The 19,440-nt window shown below is 40.4% G+C and overlaps 1 protein-coding gene and 1 long non-coding RNA gene across 4 annotated transcripts in view; both read right to left on the reverse strand.

Annotated features, from left to right (window-relative positions):
• The window catches only part of sphkap (SPHK1 interactor, AKAP domain containing), a 35,587-nt gene extending 29,880 nt beyond the window's left edge, over nt 1–5,707 (reverse strand). For 2 of the 3 annotated variants that reach the window (XM_005746894.2, XM_005746892.1), the window contains exon 1: nt 1,035–1,401. In XM_005746894.2, the coding sequence (XP_005746951.1) occupies nt 1,035–1,069 (35 nt within the window). In that variant the 5' untranslated portion in view covers nt 1,070–1,401. Of the gene's footprint in view, nt 1–1,034; nt 1,402–5,678 lie in introns of those variants that run through there. The other variant, XM_005746893.1, reaches the window with a different exon arrangement.
• A 6,392-nt stretch (nt 5,708–12,099) lies between these two features.
• The window catches only part of LOC102195056 (uncharacterized), a 74,990-nt gene continuing 67,649 nt past the window's right edge, over nt 12,100–19,440 (reverse strand). The window contains exon 4 of the long non-coding RNA XR_312078.1: nt 12,100–12,565. This is a non-coding gene — a long non-coding RNA (uncharacterized LOC102195056). The remainder of the gene's footprint in view (nt 12,566–19,440) is intronic.

Raw genomic sequence — 19,440 nt, forward strand, 5'->3', positions numbered from 1 at the left:
AAAATGGACGCGGGAAAACGCTTTTAAAGGGAAAGAAACGAAAATGGAAAAACGCCATAAAGCGGTTTGTTGGTGGTTTTCATGCACACGATGAGCGTTTGTCACAGAAAACTGAAGACGAGGGGAAATGATTTGTCACGCGCGACCTGCTTTCTAATCTTTGCACCTAACGACCTCTCCATCACGACACGGTGATGACTGACAGTTTGGTGCGCTCAAGTGCTCCCGGGCCCGAGGTAACCAACAGGCATCAGCCTGAAGTGAGGACACAATTAACCCCCTGCAATGTCTGGTTTTTAGACACGTCACCCTCCCCGGGTCTGCTGCTGTAATTCACTATGAAAGCTTGTACGATTGAGGATTTCATGCTCAGGGATGAGCGGGCCAGTTTACTGGTCCACAAGCTGGTAACTTTTGACGTTATCTTTGAGATTCCACAACTAAAAATAACCAGCGTGGCAAATTAAGATCTATAGACTGCACGAGCCTTCAATTTCACCTTCGACTACATGAAGCAGAAGACTAAAACTTCCCAAGAAGGGGCAAAAAAATAAATAAATTTGGAAACGTGACTGCTGCCACTGTCAGACATTTCTATCAAGCCAGGCTGGGTAAAACACCTTATTAACGGCAGAGCACTGCCAATAGCCAATAGCCTTCTCTGAAAGCAGCTCTGGTGTCACACTGCATGGATTTAGTGCGTTTTTTCCCCTCACAGTAAACAAGCACTCTGCACAGCACTGAAATCCCCACGTTGTACACCTGGAGCCTATACAACAAATTACACGCCGCACTGGCACATGTTGTAGGTAGACTTAAACTACCTAAAACACCATATCCGAAAATATCACATTAAAATTCTGTGCGAAGCCCCCCTAAAAAACATTAAAGTTCCACTCGAGTGAAAGAAAAACACCACAAAGTCTGAACAACATGCTCTCAAATCAGTTGCAGCACAGACAGATTTCGTTTTGGAATATGTGGTCGTCAATGTGTTATTTTTCTTTAAAGCTACTATAATTAAGGCGACTTACCTCGGCGTCTTCAGAAGGCACTTTGCGCCTGCCATTGTATTAAAAAAAAAAAAAGAAAAGAAAGAAAACAGCCAAACTGTCCTCAGCCGACGTGTTTATTTCCTCTACGGGGGCAGGACGACAAGAAGAGGTACAGTGGAGCGCTTTGACGCGTAATTGTCCCCTGGACACTCTCCGGTCCAGATGCGTATCCCCGATCGAGGAGTGAAGGAATCCCACACCGTTTCAGCGTGACTGGATGGGGACTGTGACGAGCCGAGTCCCCCCTCCCCCCGTGGAATCAGGAGCAGAATGAACAGCAGCAGCGCTTGCCTGTCCGCTCTGCGCGTCTGTGCCGTGTGGAAGCGCAGTAGCCCCGCGTGGATCAAACGTAACGAGCTGCACGACGCAGGCAAGGGCATTTGACACGGATAGAGCGCGCGCGCGTCCATGCACGAGCACATCGAGCTTGTTAAACTTAAAGCGTGTAATTGTTTTGTCTGCTTTTGATTACTGGCGGTAATTATTTTTGACACTTGCGAGCATCCCAGCCAACAGCAGGCACAATTTTTGACTTATTATCCCGAAATGTCAAAATGGCGAGCCAGGCGCCCAGACAGTTTACACATTCAGCAGGCAAGGGGCAACAAGCATTCCCCTGGGAGCTCTGGTTCATGTTAAATGAAAAATTCAGCACTTTTAGCTTTATCTCAATTAACCCCAGAGAGAAGCGGTCTCCTTTTAACCGCATGCTTCACTTTGTGGCTGTTTGTTACTGTGCAGGTAGTGTGTCATTTGACAGAGCTTGTTTGTTGGAAGACAGCTGCCAGTGCATCTGGGAATTATGCTGATGAGCACCAGGAGAGTGAACCAAAATAGTAGCCTAAAGCTGCTGGCAGCAAATCCAAAACAGTGGAAAATGTTAAATGAATCTGCAGAGCCGGAAGAAACTGCAGAGCTGGCTATAATTCTTAGTGGGCTTGTCATTAGGAGCACTTTAAACAGGCGTTTGATCCTTTACACATTTCAAAAAGGTTGTAGCTTTAAGCCTGTTATGACACACGGGGCAGAATCTATACCACAAACACACACATCACATGGTAGTTGCCAACTGAGAGAACTATTGAATACATATATATCTGTATCTGACATCAACTAATGTTCCACCCTTTGATCCAAGGAGGTCACCAAAAGCCAGACTAGGGAGTGAAAGAACCATGACCTTCAGTTCTGTTATTGCAGTGAGAATAATGTTGCTGGAAAGGTGAGAAAAAGTGAAGAAAGTGGTGAATATGAAAGATCTGAGACAGCAGGTGTCCTGATGAGATGCAAAGGAGTGACAAGTTCCAGAAAAACCCAGCATTAAGAGTTTCAGTAAGGTTCTGGGCCACTGGGTGCCGTCATAAATGCTTAAATCTACCTTGACACCAATTCTGCAAGTCTTTCAAACTGGAAGGAAGGAACACCACACTTCCAAAGGATTCCCTCATCCAGTTTTTTTTTCTTAAATCACTGGTGGCTGAGAAGGCTTCCTCACAGCTCTCATGTGTGTTGAAACATGATGACTTTTACTAGTCAGCAAACCACACTGTTACCCTTCATGCTCTTTAGGTGGGGAGCACCATCATCCCGGAAGAAAACATCGAGATAGAAATGTTTCATCGTAGGGTAAAGGTGATCACTCACAACTATTTTGCATTGATTTGCAAGTGATCCTGATCTCTGAAGGGGCAAACCCAGCAAAATGCTCCCTTAGAGTAGATCTCATCACCATAAGGTCAAGGGTTGGTCCTTTAATTTGACACTATACCATGTGTTTGTCTGCGTGTTGGAGCAAGAGAGGAGGAGAAAAGACGATTCTGTTGTAGATTTGTATGGTGACTAAAGAGTTGGGCTCCTTCACTCTGCTCAAAGGAGCATTTTTACCAAAGGGAATGTTTTTGTGCTCAAAGAAAATACATCTTATGCTGTTATCAGCATCCCGCAATTAGTCTGCGTCTCTACCCTTTGCTTTCATTCAGCTCTAACAATATCAAAGCCTAATTTCTGTAGTAGCAGTCTTGGCCATGCAGCATACAGAAAATAAGAAAAAACCCACATGATAAAGTATTCAGTGTTTCAAATGAATCTTTTCCCATCCATACTTTTCTGCATTCAAAATTAATGAAGACATATAGATAGTGCCTATAAACTTGTCTTGCTCAGCCAGCTTCCATCCAAAGCTTCTTCCACATTCTGATATAAATAGCAACAGTCCTGCATTAGCCAGCACTTCTCACCAACTGTTAATGCCCTCCCTGGTTATGTACGGTACCAGCTAATTTCATGCTTCTCTTCTGTTGAAAAGCAGTTTGTCCTCCCTGAATCTTTTCAAATAAACAAACAATTCTGCAAAGAGACAGGCAAAGCAAAACACATAAGGGAAACCCATGCAGCTCACAGGTCAACAGAATAACTGCAAATAATGTAAATTTAAAAAAAACAAACAAATCCCATCATCAGTCGGGCTTTAGAGTTTCATTATTCTGTGTGTAGTAAAACAAAGCATGCAGAATATTTTCATGCATTTCCAGTGCAGCTCTGTGTTATCAAGTATGGAGGATAGTGTCGAAGAGTATCTTGGTTTTCAGCAGAACAGAAACTCCCACGTCATCTAAGACTTTGCTGTTGGGCGGTGTGCATGAGTGACCTTAAAAGGTGACCCACATAGAATATCACTACACTACTCCCCGCCATCACCTGCACTTTCTAAATATAGATTTAATATCAGATTTAAGAAAAAAAGAAGCATTCTGGTGTCACAGCAAAGCATGCGATTTTTATGAAATGCTGCGTTTACTGTCATGTAGATTAGAACTTTTCTGTCTGCTGTCTTCGATGGCAGGTTTTAAGCCTCAGCTTAGAGTGTCTAATATTGTGTTCTCAATAGGTGTAGTAGAACCATAGAACACCTCAGGGAATTGTGCATGACACCTAAAATAATTTAATAAGAGTTAGATCATTTAGAAACTATAAGTTTGGCAAACAACGCGTTAGATTCAATAGTTCTGTTTTAGTAAATGAACTGGTTCTTAGATTAGCTTTTTTCATACTCTAAGCACTTAAAGTGCTTTATGCAACATGTATCATTCACCCATGCATACTCTGATCAATGCACTGGAGGGCTACTTGGGTATCACTTGCCCAAGGATACTTATGCATCCAAACTGGAGACTGGAGCAGGCAGGGATCAAACCTCCAACCTCCTGATTAGCAGATGACCTGTACTACTTCCCTAGCTACAACCACCACTACTTGCCGATCTCACCCAGAATAAGTTCAATGCAGCGACTTTGACTATGAATGTGAAAATAAGCCTCCACAATAATAAAAAGACCAGTCAGCACTGCAATTCAACAACACCACACACTGCAGCCACTAAAATCCTCATACTGTTGAATCCAGACTCGCTAACACACATGCAAGCAAACACGCGCACACACTCTCTTCTCGTGAAGACTTCTTCCTTCTCAGGACTTCCTTTAATATCCAAAAACTTTCTCCATCCCTTCAATGCACCAGTGGGCCTTGTGTGCTGCGATGTGAAGGGTCGGAACTTTTCTTCAGAGCTCTTTTCTCATTCTGTGCACACCATCTTTGATCATATTTTGTTAGAACTACTGACTGCAACATAAATAGCTTTGTGAAGAGCTTGCCTAAACATGTGCACCATTTGTACAATTCAATCACACCGCTCCCTGTGATCCCGGACTTTTTGCTCCATCTTAAAGAGTAACCACTGTGAGAAAGTATGAACACTTATCTCTAGAAGTGGTTGGACAGCACATCATACACACTAGCTCATCTGAGCTTACCCAGGCCTTTTGCTTGAGATTTTCTTCATCTCTCTAAAACTAACACAACAGTAGTAGGTGATCAAAGGGCAGTAAATCTTTCTATAGGCAAGGGTGTAATTCTGAGATTTGTTGAACCCTGTTTAGAAGTATAAACCTTGTTTTGGCAGAGGCAGCAGCATCTAACAGTTACACAACTGAATTTAAGACAGTTGCAACGAAACTGAAAACATCGAATCTTCACAAATGCTTTTGTTATCTTTTCCATTGTTTAAGCACTGCTTCCAGCCAAGAGTGATGCCATAAATCCCCTATAGCTGCAGAAAAAGCTAACATTGTTATCTTTTTACAAAAAAACAAACAAACAGCTGAACATGAGAGGGTTTTGGACCAATTTTGTGTTCTCCATTCTTTAAGCACCGGTTTGAGCACCGTTTAAGCACCGGCACCGTTTCAAAAGTACCGGTTTGGCACCGGCATCGGATAAAACCTAAACGATACCCATCCCTAATAATTATTATTAAATTTAACACCAAATAGATCAGCGCTGTTAGTTTGGCCTTAATTGGGAGAGACTGTGATGGCTGCAGTTACAGCCACACATATTGGGTAATATCTATCAAACATCTCAGTGCTGCTTACACATAACACTACACTTAGATTTTTCTTTCTTTAAAAATAGTATTTAATTTACAGAGTAAGAAAGGGTTGGTTTCGGTTTAGATTTAATTTACTAATACAATCATATTATACTGTATTCTAAAATAAGTACCGACATTTTAGTTTACACAGTTGGGCGTATGATTTAATCTTTCTTTGTTTTCGGAGTTACCTCAGTAGCAGCTGCTCCAGGTCCTTTGGTTGATGAGCTAAGAAGTCGGAAAAAGGGCGGAGCAAGCCTATATGGAGACCTGCTAATTGGGTCATACCACAACTCTGGATCATGGGGGGAATGTAATTTGTTATGTTAGTTTCAGTTCGGTTTTTGTGTGTTCTACCCCTTTTTTTTTACGACTTTGTGGACTAATCAGCTACTATTTAAATTTCCCCTTTAGATAGTGATGGGCAGATGAAGCCTCATGAAGCACTGAAGCTTTTCATCCAATTGGTTCACCCCAACGCGAAGCTTCTTGAAGCTTCATTTGCTCTAGCAGGACACCTACTGGACGTAAAAATATTAGTTGGCATGAATTTGAAGAGTGTGGCCTTTTGCACACAGCCTGTAAATGTCAACAACAAAAGGAGTGTGTAAAACATCAATATTGTAGTGATGGCAGTATACTGTGTATATTTATGCTGGCAGTATGGAAAATGATTATTTGGAAATGCCTAAAATGGAAATGATCATTTACTGTGAGGTGAGGACAGTGGTTGTGCTTTTGTAACATTGAGGCAAGGACAGTGATTAGTGTTTAGGGGACACATCATTGGTTTTTATTTAAAAACAACAGTTTCTCCACTGTGGCAGGTCGTAGGCGATTTCTTTTTTTTCCCAAACTGTCTCTAACTCTCACTAACCGCAACTCTCCATCAAACGCCCACATTTTGAATGGGGTCTGAGGGGTTTATATCGCTGTCATAGCTCGCGGCAAAGTTCGAACCGCTTCCTGAACCAGTCACGTGGTACAGCCGGGCAGCGAGGCTTCGGACGTCATCATTTTCAGCTCCTCCCAGAAAAGAAGCAAGCCTCGATACGCGCTTCGCGGAAACGCCCCCTCCATTACTCGATACACGCTTCGAAGCCTCGATACAGAACGACACATCACTACCTTTAGACACATCAGTTTGTTAGAGTTAGTAGTAGTAGTATTGTTTTGTGCTAGCTTTTAACTAGAGTTTGGTTGCTTTGACATCCTTTATGGGCCCAAGGTTGAGATTTTTTTGTATAATTTAACCAAGTTTGTTTTTGGGTGAAATAAAAAACCTTTTTTTGGACTGTAACCTGTGCCTGACCTTCTTTTATTGCTTGGTCTATCACAAAAAAACTTAAATTACGTAACTTCTACTGGAATCATATTTCATAGAGTTTATTGTAATATTTAAAATTAGTTAACTTAGTTGTCCTAGCTTGTCCAGTTGTGTTTGCTGTCAGGTGATCGAACCTGAAGTCAGAGTTGGGGCAGTTGTCTTGTTAGCATAACTAGCAGGATCGAGGAATGTCGAAACTAGCAGATGTAGCGTTAACCAGTGACTGTAAAACCATATTTTAAATAGTTATTGGGATTAATATATCAGAACCAGCCAGCTTAGCATTGTCACTGAAATCAACCTGTTGTCATTTTATAGCATACCAGTAAAGGAAAGATTTGTAGCTAACTGTAGCAATACCTTTTTCCAGTTAACTGATGAACACTAGCTGTGTCCCAATTCTGAGGCCACATTTGAAGGCCGATTACGTCACAGCCAGGCGACGAAGGCTGTCCCACTTCAAAGGCTGCTCCAAATGCAGCCGACAAATGCATCCTTCATTTCCCCAAATGTGAAGGATGGGTCAGGTGTATTTTACATGGAAGCAATACCTGCAGCAAACAGGGGTGAGTCTAAAGGGGGGCACGGGATGTGCTAGACCACATTAATTTCAAAAGCCAACAAGAATGTATATGGGCCATCAAACTATTAGCCACTAACCTGAGGGTTGTGAATTATTATTAATATTAACATTAACGTCTACGCCAAAAACTTGTCTCCTATTAAATCACAAAGCCTCCCATAAAGACAGAGTAAAGATACATTTTTTTATGCCTTATTTAGATTATATGTATATCTTATCTAATCTGATTTGACCTTTTACTGTACTTGAGATTATTGATATATTTTTGCATTTGAGAAAGCGTTTTCTTTAAAGGTAATTTCAGGTAATTTCAATATACACACAAAGGGTTTAGGTTTATTCTGACAGATGTGAAGTTAAACTTTAAAACATTGCAAAAATCGAAAATTAGAAGCAGTTCATTCTTCATTCATTAATAAGACAAAAGTATTTCCTATCTGAATATTTAAACAATTGATGGAATAATCAATAGCTTACTCAGTTACTAAAATAATCAATAGCTGCAGCCCTAGTGTAAATTATTGGACCAATCCAGTATTGTGTGTGTATTTTGTTTTAACATAGTCTAGGCCTAAAAATGATACACAAACCTGATTCTCTGTACTGGAAATATTACATTGCCCCTGTAAAATTAAATGGAAATATCATTGAATTGTGAAAGGTTTGGTGATGAATGTTTGGAGAGGTTGTGTGGTTTTCTCTGTCATGCTGCATTTAATGTAGCTTATGGAAGGGAAAGTCGTGTTCACAAGTTCTGCATTTTATATTTGGGTTTGAAACCATTTTTTCATTCGTTATATGAAAGTAAATTTCACATGGCTTCATTAAATGTCCAAAAGTTATTGTACCAAAATCCCCAGCTGATTTTGAAGATGTGGGAACTTTTTCTAGATTGGATTGACTGTATATGGAATGACCCTGCACTAAAAAGCTGGTAATTTTCTTTCTTCTTTGTTTGTAATAGAAAGTCAAAGTATCTTGACAGCACTATTTGGTATTCACACATTTAACATTCAGCCTCAGCATGCAGGGTACTGATGGTTTTGAAGATTTCAGCATTGAATTTTTCCAGCAAGGATCGCTGGGGTTCAAAACTGGCTTGAAACAGTTTTAAACAGTCGCATAGCAACAGCGAGTCAGTTTTAGCGTTTTCCAGAGGAGCCAGCAGAAATATGACAAACAACACGTAACAGCACACAACACAAACTGTTGCACCTGAAGCTTCACAGATGTTGACTACCCAACACCAACAGGAAAGATGTCTTTGCGCTGTTAATGTTTTCCCTTTTTCTTTACACCACTTCCTCTTTCTCATTCACCTTCTGACTCTCCACCCTTCATCATCTTCTCCATCATCCTCCACACCTCTTAATCCAAAGGCTTTTCAGGGGGGTGAACTAATCCATTGCACACTTTCTTAAAATAACAGACGGAAGAACAACTAAAGTGGAGATGAAAGTGCAGGCTGCTCTCATCTACAGAGGGCAGACATCTGACAAAGGCCCAAAGTAAAAACCAAATTAGATAAGAATCAGCTGGAGTACATGCCCTCTGTCAAAAGCCTGCCACAGCAGGGGTATTTTTAATTTAGTGACAGAAATATCTCACGTGAGAGGAGAAGATGCGATGATGAATCTGAGCAGTTGTGACGTTAAAAAGGTATTTTTAGAACATCAGGAGTGCGAAGAATTCAACCGTGAACTTGTGAGGGGGGTGCCTGTGGGTTCACGGTGAACGTTCAGTCAGTAAATACGTAAACAAGCCTTATCAGAATAGAAATGAGCTTGGAAGTGGCATTGAATTCTACCCACAGTTCGTGCGTGGACTTTTTGTACCTCTGCTTTGAAGTCTGGATCACAGATTATTGCAGAACATGCAAGAAAAAAAAACAGCAGTCATGCTTTCTATGTCAAGCAAAATTGGGCAGGACTGGCCGCTAATCCTCAGTTAATAAACACTGAAACAGAACCTGTTAAAATCCAAATAACGGCACCTTCTTCAAATTAAATATCTGTACTTTTTTCAGTAAAACTAAATTAACTGCTCCATTTCATCTTAAAACTGAGCCGCTATATGCTCATACAATCAAATCAATAAATCCCTTTTTTCACTTTTATTATTATTCCACATGAACAGCGGGGTTTTGCTGATGGACAGTGATATCAGGGATTGATGATGGTCAAAGTTAATGGCTGTAGCTGGCCAATTGAAGCAAATTTGATCCCACTTCCCCAGTGATGCATTAAGTTATCTTCAGATTCAGATTCATAATAAGGGATATATAGTTTCATTTTGCACCTTCCACATAAAACCGACATATAACCATGTATGTGTGGAACAACTACAGTGATGCATCATTACTATCATCAAATGGGAGAAAAAACAGGAAGACATTAATGACCGCTGAACTGACTGATGTGACCACCTTTGTGCGTCTCCTTGACATTTATCCCCACCGGTAAAGTATGTTGGTGAAAAATGTACCTTTGTGTAAGGAGGGACAGTGAAGTTAGTATATTTGTATACCTTTATGATTTATGCTTTATGCTTCAGGGGGAAATCTACACAGTAGTAACTACACTAATGCCAGCACAAGCATAAATACAGGCAACGACGTCGGCCACTTACATGAGTTTTGTCGTAGGGTCTACAAAGATTGTCCTCAGAAGTCTGAATCGGGAGTATATTAAAAAAATATAAGTGCTGTAAATGTCATGACTTAATAACGTTATTGCTGTTCACCTGATACCTGGTCACTTACGATCACTTACCATGTTGACTAAGGCTACATTCACACTGCAGGCGAAAGCGCATCAAATCCGACTTTTTTGACCCTATGCGACTCATATCCGATCATGGTATGACAGTGTGAACAGCATAAATCTGATATTTTCAAATCCAACCTGGGTCACTTTCGTATGTGGTACTGAATCCGATACATATCTGATGTTTTAGAAAACGACTGCTGTTCGAATGGTCATGTTGCATTAAATCTGTCTTTTAAGTCACTGACACAAGACAGACGCCAATTAACAGTGCCAGAGAAGACAAACGAGAAAGCATGGTGGCGGAAACTGGAGACAGAGCGAGTCAACCCAAAAGAAAAGAAATAGAAAAAACTTATAAAAGACTTGCATAAGATTTGGCTTACTTCATATAGTGAATCATATACGGCTTATAATGAAAGTGGCCACTTTCTCATTACTTTCATATATTGTTTTAGGAAGTATCCAAAACATACAAGTTTCATTTATATAATCTTTCAAGGGATCTTACATCTGCTTTCACTCCTGTATGCTTTTCATACAAGTTTCACACAAGACAGATAAAAACTTTATTAGAAACTGAGGTTTTGGACTTTATTAGAGGGCAGGGATAGCTCAGTAGGTAGAGTGGTTGCCCCATGCTCAGAAAGTCGGGGGATCGAATCCACTGAATGGCTACCCTGAGCTATCCCTAAGCAAGATACTGTTCCCTGCTACTTAGTGGCTGCCTGCTGCTTCGCTGAGTGAATGGGGCACATGCAGAGAGAGTGATTTCCCCATGGGGATGAATAAAGTATACATTATTATTAGCATATGGGGAGAAATTGATAGACTGCTGCAACAACACCTAGTAGTTGCTCTGCAGCTGCCATTTTTACTTCCATAAACAGAGCTCGTAAACAGAGCGCGTAAACAGAGCGCGTTATGTGTGACGTCTTCTTTTGAGGGGCGTGAACCGTTCATACTAAAGCGAGTTTGCTGTCACATTTTATTTGTAGTGTGAACAACCTAGTGTGGATATTTCGCTTTCACCAAGCTGTGTTTTGTTGAGCCACACATCATACATTACACTGACTGGATGTTGCTACCATAATGGTAGGCTCCTCTGCTTCCTGGCGGCAATGTTATCAATCATCAGCAATGCCACAGGGGGCCTATAGGACGATTGGGCTACGGAGCAAATCGCCCAATCCTAATGAGCGGTCACCTTCACTGCCCTTATGTTTCTTTTAGCAGGATCTCATCCTTATTGTGTTTCTCTGGTCTGTTTTCCTGTCCATCTTTCTGTGAATGTCCGTCTGGGCATGGGTCCAACCTTTCTGCTAATCAACTCGCACACTTGACACTCATCTATCTATTTGGAGTGTTTAAATCCCACCTCAACTCATCAATCCCTCTATGTGCTACTAACACTACAGCTTCTAGTTTCCATGTATTAGCTTCTGCATCCCCACTACCTTCTACATTTCTAAGGTCCCACACTCCCAGGGCTCATATCCTACTGCAGATTCATGAGAGAAAAAAACTACTTTAATTTTCAGCATCTTTTGGATTTAAAGTTCATTCTTTTTTTCTTTTTTTCGACAGGGTTACTTGATACATATTCAGGTATTGTGGCTTTCTTTAGCTAAATAAAGAGGCACAGGGCAAAATCTGTTGACGAGTGAGCTTCCTTCCCTGCCCTGATCATCTACTCACTAAAGGAAAATCATTAGAGTGCTTTTTGAATGAAACAATCAAATTACAGCTGAAGCAATGAATCAATTTGTTGAAAAAATTGACAGAAAATAACGGGCTAAGCAGTTGTTAGCTCCTCCTACCAGAGAATTGTCTGCTTTCCTGTTGGCTGAACAAAGCATCTGTAGACATCACCTTAAACAGGAGGGAGACAAACTATTTTTCAACATTTAATAGATCAAAAATACACTTTCATAAAATTCAACTGTTAGACTAATCAATAACGCTTATTTGGTTTCCTAGAACTGTTCTCCATTGATAAGATATTTAAACTAACTTGTCTATGACCAAGCAGTATCTGCAGCAATACTGGAATAGAGAATTAAGTCTTTAAATAGCATGATGACGGTGATGGTGTGGGTGATGACAGTGGTATCCATGCAGGGCTTCAGTTCCCTGACAGGTCATGACCACAAAAGGAGAAAAGCTGCTCAGTTTTTCCCTTTCAGCAACTCAACATGAAGTTTTGACCCAGGGGTGATTTCTTTAGGTTCCCTCCTGCATCAAGGTTGTGCTTAGACCAGGAAACTGAACATGGGCTCTTTCTTGCTAAGTGGGCTAGGTCAGTCAGCCGTACAGCACTCCATCCCCATCACAGCCACTCACAGCTGCTGAATACATCTGGACGTGTCTTTGAGTAAGTTCTTCCTTTAAAACACAAACATGCTGGAAGACAGAACAAGAAACAGAATTCACTGACAATCAGTTCTTGGAAGCAATTGAAGATAATGACCTTGCTAATAGGAGTAGTCGCAGTACCCACTCACTTCAGCTACTCCATATTTAATTACGTTCAACCTTTCCATCCATCTTTCTTTCCACCTGTGTTCTCATCACAAAATGAAATTATGATTATGGAACCTGATCATAATAATCGCATGAAAAGGTCAACGATGGGGAGGGTCGCTGCATCTGCTTTTCAGTGTCAACGGTGAGTGGTCATTTCAACGTACATGCAGTATCATTCAAAATACGTTAAACAAATAATGAAATACAATAAAAATATTTTTAGTACACTTTTATGCACTGAAAATAAATGTTCAATTAGTGTCACATGGGCTGCACACTAAAACACTTTGACGGTGAAAATGTTATCGGTCATGTTAATGGCTTGACAAAGAAATTGAGAGGCTGTAATATTTTAGTGAACCATATTATGTATGCAGATGATGGTGTGGTCTCCAGCAGCTCCTTCACATGTATGTTCTACTTATGTGTAGCATGAGGTCAGATATGCCTGTAAGAGCGCTGTAATATTTTGTAGAACCAAGAAGGACAAACATCAAAGCTTTTCAGAGTTGAAACTGTCAGATAATAATCTTACTGTCTGTAATAAGGTCAGTAGACAGAGATTACTCAGTGGAAGTAAAATGTTAAATGTATACATTTTTTTGGAGGCCAAACACGTTTGAGAACAAGATCTTAATAGACAGAAATTTGCTTCGTTTCTATGAACTATGAGCCTGGAAAAAATAAAGACTGATTGTTTGAAATGTTTATTATTTGCTGGTCAATTCCAACATTCAAGCCATTCACCAAGTTTCAAACTATTCTGCATTAAACTCATGGATGGTATTGTGCCTCAGGGCTCTTTGGATCACTGATAATAATAATAATTAGTTTGCCAGGTGAGCCCAATTAAAGCAAAACTACTTAAGAAGCTTGCCACAGGTTTCAAGCAATATGGAAAAGAAAGATTACTTCTCTGCTGCATAAAAGTGTCAAATAGTGCAATGGCTTGCTATGAAAACAGATATTTCACAAAAACTTAAGCATGATCATCATACTGTGAAGAAATTTGTGGCTGATTCAGAGCACAGACAGGTTTGTGCAGATAAAGGCATAATGAGGTTTCTGCCAGACAAATTCATTGGATTAAGAGAGAAGCTGCTAAAATGCCATTAAAAAGCAGCAAACAGGTATTTGAAGCTGCTAGTGCCTCTGGAGTCCCACGAACCTCAAAGGGTAGGAACCTCAAAAGGCTTGCAGGGTAGGAACCTCAAAAGGCTTGCATTTGTGTATAAAGCTGCCATTCGGCCACCTCTAACCAATACTTACAAGCAGAAACAGTTGCAGTGGGCCCAGGAATACATGAAGATTAATTTTCAAACAGCCTTGTTTACTGGTGAGTGGATGGTCCCCATGTCCCAACAAGGCTGCGACGTCAGTAAGGAGGTGGTGGAGTCATGTTTTGGGCCAGAATCATGAGAGCTGGTAGACCCCAGTGGTGTGAAGTGAGTGCCACAGTCACGTCATCGATCTTAATTATAGAACTGAGACCACACATTTTGGGACTTTCATTATAAACTTAAAATTCAGTCAAGATATTGTATGCATGTATGTAAACCTGTGGAAATGGTGCACTAAAGGTTGTATGAGGAATTAATGAAGGGTGGGGAGACATGAAAGATGCCAGGGGAGGCTGTGTGCTGCACAGGGCTGCACTGTACTACAGTAAGTGCAGGTGGAGGTGACAGATTGTGGTTCCGGTCTACTGCTGGGAGGATGCCGGCAGGTTTGGGCTAGCTGCAGCTTTGTTTGAGCCAAGTCAGTGACAGGCCAGCTGGTGAATAATATAGTAAGTTGTATTTAATGCATAATAATCTAAATTGCATACATTAAGATTAAGATGATGGAATATCAGCAGTTTTTAAATGTAGTCCAATCTACGTGTGACAAATCTCAAAGCAGCAAAAAATTAAAAACAAAATCATTGAAAATATAAGAGACAAATTGAACCAAAGACTCAATTTATATTTCCTCCTCCTCTCTCTCCCTATTTCCCCATCTGCTTCTCTGTCCACGATCTTGCTGCCACCTCCTACTCTGAATGTAAACCTCTCTCTGTCCATCACTTTGGTCTCTCTTGGCAGTTGATTAGCGTCTGTCCACCCTAATCTTCTTCACGGAGCAGAGAAGTGGCTTTTTAACATTTCTAATATTCACACACAAGCAATCAGTTCACACCACTGGTAGGCATTTGGTGTGCAGTTTGAGCATAAAGTCAGTATTTAGAAAATCACTGTGCTGATTGTGATTACCATGTTGTAAAGCGGCGACCAATAATTTTCACCATCTAGTTTTTGTCAGCAAACTTTTTTTCTGACAAAAACAAGACGATAACTAACAAGTTTTTCTCGGATGCTCTGTGTTCCTCACGAAAAAGGGACAAAATGACAAAAAGCGTGAGAGGACACATTTGGCATTTCATGTTAAAGAAAATTAAGACGCTCTGTAAACTGTGTGGAGCAACTCTCGCTGGTAAAAACACTGAATCAACTTTAGATTTAGTCCAATAACTATGATAATTAGTTGACTAAACTAAAACTAGTTAAAACTAAAACTAAAGATCCTCTAATTCTTAATTAACAAAATGATGTTTTAATGAAAAGACTAAAACTATCAGACCATAGTTTAGTGCCTTCCTGGTCACCAGGAAACCCCCCCTGACACCCCGGTGGTGCCTCTCTGTGAATAAGCTAGCAGCTGTAACTATATTGTATAGTTACAGTACACTCTCTTGCCGAGTTTATAGGAAGTCTATGCATGTGGCAGTGAGCCATGATATAAGCTGTACCTTTTTCATGAACACTGACAGCTCAAGCATGTCACTGTTCAGTTTCTAAGTGTTCGCTGGTTCCTCAAAAACAAACAGTTGTTTGATGATGAATGAAACACCCAAATACAGTATGAGATATTGCATTGTAACAAGAGTACAAGAAAAGTAAAAAAGTGCTTTGGTTTGGGATTTTCCACCTAAATGTTCCAAACTAACTAAACAACTACAGCGTGAAAAACATTGATCTAAATCAACACCAGTGAAAAAAACAAAGAAATGTGATTTTTTAAAATGAATTTTTAATATGTCATTTAACAAGCGTGCAGCGGTCACAGAGGGATGCCGATCTGTTTAGTCAACGTTGCTGTTAGGCATGTGCGTCAGCAGCCACGAAGAAACCCTGCCAACACCAAAGCAGACCTCAGCTAACATTTACAATTACCACCGAGAACAAATGGACTACCAGATGCTTTGACTCAACAATTCAATTACTGTTTCTTACTGGTAACAGAGTCATTAAAGGTCAAGACAGTGCCATAATTATGGGAGAGTTTAGTAAAAGGAGCCAAAAAAAGATATCTTTCAAAGGTTAACTATGCTGTCTGTGTCATTTGTCATGTTTAATAAGGCCAGTAAAAGAAGGCAGGGTTTGTTTAATTAAGGGACTGTAAATCATCAGCTGCTAAACATGATAAAAATGTGGCACCGATGGAGATCATTACTGTCCAGTACTGGAGTGCTGGATCATTAGGACGCACTTAACAGAGGTTTAAAAAACCAAAACACCAAATTGTTGTTATGTGTAAAGTCAGGATACTGCGTTGCGTAAATGAAGCTTCCCAAAAAAGCTTGTCTAAAGATGTGCTAGGAGTCGATTGATGCCATACTTCCAGTGCCATACAGATACTAGCACTGAAAATACGTTTGATTGATGCTGATGCCTTCACCGTGGTTGTTAACGGTTCAGTTTCTCTACACTGAAAGATTTAATGCAGCTTCAGGTGGCACAAAACAAAAAGATTTGTCGTGTGTGAGAAAGGGGTCTGGATTCAGATATAATTATCAGATGCATTTATGTCTGAGGATTTAAAGGTCCGGTCTCAAATGATAAGAGGTAATGTCTTGCACACATCTTCCACATGCTGATCCTCACATATTCTTAAGCATGTAACACAAGACGCACACACAGCCACAACTCTGACATTTGATCAACCATGCATATGCTATGAAATTACCTCCCACAGATCAATATCTTGGACTGTCTAAAGTCCATTCAACTACCTGTGGACTGAGAAAAAAGGACACCACACGCCTCTGTGAGACATCAGTGGAATCAGTGATTTATAATTCATTGCCACCTATTAAATCTGTGATCAATTAAGGGCACAGTGAACGGAGCTGGCTGTAATGACTGCCGGTGCCTTTAATACAGAATAAGGTGCCCACAACTGGCCACGAGTTAATTATGACTGATCTGAAAAAGGCATTAGTTGTAAAGATTTCCGAAGCTTAATAATTGATGAAGAAACGCTGTGAATGGCACGGGGGTGTGCGTAAACAGTCAGATCAATGCTCGCTCCTCGACGGGCTAAGTTTAGACTCCCGTTACACTCGGCGCCACGAGAGCGGTTTATCAATATCATTTATTAAAATCGGTGACAGGCTGGACTCCCGGCTGCAGAGAAAAGGGGGCTTTCTGGATGCTCACGAAGCGTGAAATCACCTGGTGAGTGTGGGGATAACACAGGCGAATGAACCCTGAGTGGGAATATTAATCTTAGGAAAGCATCTGTCCTTAGAGAGGAAGAGTGCGGGCAAGCTGCTGCTGACTCATTCTCTCTTTCTCACCCTCTCATCAATGCTTCATCAAACATCCAGCGTCTTTCCTTTGGTTGTTGGTTTTTTTTCCTCTTCATTTTTTCCCCATCTGATACGACCCAGTAATGTGCTTTCATGTTTCAGTAAACATTTGCTGGGTACACAATATTCTTTATCCACAGAAGTGGAACTCTGGTTTAAACCCTAGAGGTCTTTTTCTTTCCCCCATTATGAAAACATAGCCTTTGCTTTGTTTGGGAGTGATATTTTGGAAATGAAAGTAGTCATTAGTTAACATTACAAAAAAAGAGAGAGATGAACTCTTTCAGCCTCGCAACACTAAAAGACATGGAGGTCAAGATGTGTCAAGTGTTGTGGCTAAAAACTCTGCTTTTAGCAAGGGAGAAAATAACCAGGATTAAAACATGAGAAGCTTTATATCTTCTTAAAAAAAACAAAGTTGGAGTGGAAATATATCTTAAATAAAACCCTGTTTTCAATCATGTTATAGCAGTTTTTTCCTATGTAGAGAAAGTTCATACAGGTCCATACACTAGAGATGTACTAATTCGAGAAGCCTGCCTTGGATGCGACGTCAGTTAAACCCAAGATCAGAGTGCTCTGTACGATTATGGGGATTAATGATGATGCTTTAACATTGTCAGGTGGCCAGCATTAAGCACCACATGATCAATAATTTATGAAGATAATAGACAGCAGCTGTAATATGTTTCCACTGAGCAGCTCACCCTAACAAGGACAAGCAGAGGTGAATGGATGCATGAATGGATCTCACCCTAACATCAACTGACAAGTTAATTCATTTGTCATATGTTTAGGCCATTTTCCATTTTAATCAAAATGTATTCACATTGCAATTGACCATAATCCATACAATAATTATGCATAATTTATTTATTAAAAGTAATTATAACAAATACAGTGTATGTAAAGATGGTCAGTGTTACGGCTCTATCAGGGCCTGTTGTGATTTTGTCTTTCCAGCTTTGGGTGACAGGCGTCTGTGAAGCTGACTCTGCTCACCCGAGGCCAGAGAGAGAAGGGCTCCAGCGCCAGAGAGGCTCTGTGTTGGAGCTTGTGAGGAGGGTGTTGATCATTTAACTATTCAAAACTTGCTCTTCCTGTTTAAAAGAGCAGCGTCTAGCTTTTGTTGTGTTTCTTTCTTTTGATGGGAAAAGCAGCTAGACCACCTAGTTTAACTTAAAAAATACAGTGTAATTTCCAGGTTGCCTTACTGTCTTTGCCTTTTTCAACCTGGACACTTTTTTGTTACTGCCCCACATCCCCTGGACGTCTTGTAACAGCAAGCGCTAATGCTTGGACTATCTTTTTTTTTTATTGTTTAATAGTTTTAATAATTTATCCAGTTACCACAAGGGTCACACGGCCAAATGTACCTCCAAGGTTGGGACAAGCAGAAGGACTGGGACCACTGTGAAGCGAAAGGTTGTTCACCCTCATGTCACAACTTTCCTCCAGCGGCTTACTGAATTTGAGTGGAGAACTTCAAATTAGGTAACTGTTTTTGCCATTTTTAGTGAATTTCTTGTATAATTTAAGTGACCAATGTGCTGTTACCCATGTCTCCACAGATGATCCATGGCCCATGCTTTCTGGACATTTACACAAGATGAGCAACAATGAAGACAAGCTCTCTTGCCATCTTGCAAGATGCTGTCTCTGTCCAATAGGTTTTTTGAGTGCAATAGTTTTGATTTTTTTTCCTTCTTTTACCCATTTGTTAAAAATTATTTCAGCTACTTACACTTTAATTGTCACATGTATTGGCTCACCCTACAAATCAATGAACTCAGTCCACAAAGCAAGATCAGGGTTCAGTGCAGGTCAGTCAAGTTCTCATCTGTGTCCTTGTGGACCCTGTTTTGAGCATTGATTTGGTGGTGAGCCAGTATTTTGGTGTGTATATAAAGTGTATATAAAGGCAGAAGTGTGGGGCTTGATATTATATTCATTACAATTCAGTTTATTTGCATGGTGCCAACAAAATGAATGCCAAGGCACTTCACATTGTAGGTTTAAGACCCTACAAAATATAACTAAGAAAACCCAACACTTGAGCATATGTTGTCTGCCATGATATGGATATGACATAATATCGTTATTGTTTGTACAACCATCTGAG

This window comes from Pundamilia nyererei, unplaced genomic scaffold (assembly GCF_000239375.1).
Source record: "Pundamilia nyererei isolate P.nyererei 1_Seehausen unplaced genomic scaffold, PunNye1.0 scaffold00185, whole genome shotgun sequence".
Taxonomy (NCBI): Eukaryota; Metazoa; Chordata; class Actinopteri; order Cichliformes; family Cichlidae; genus Pundamilia; species Pundamilia nyererei.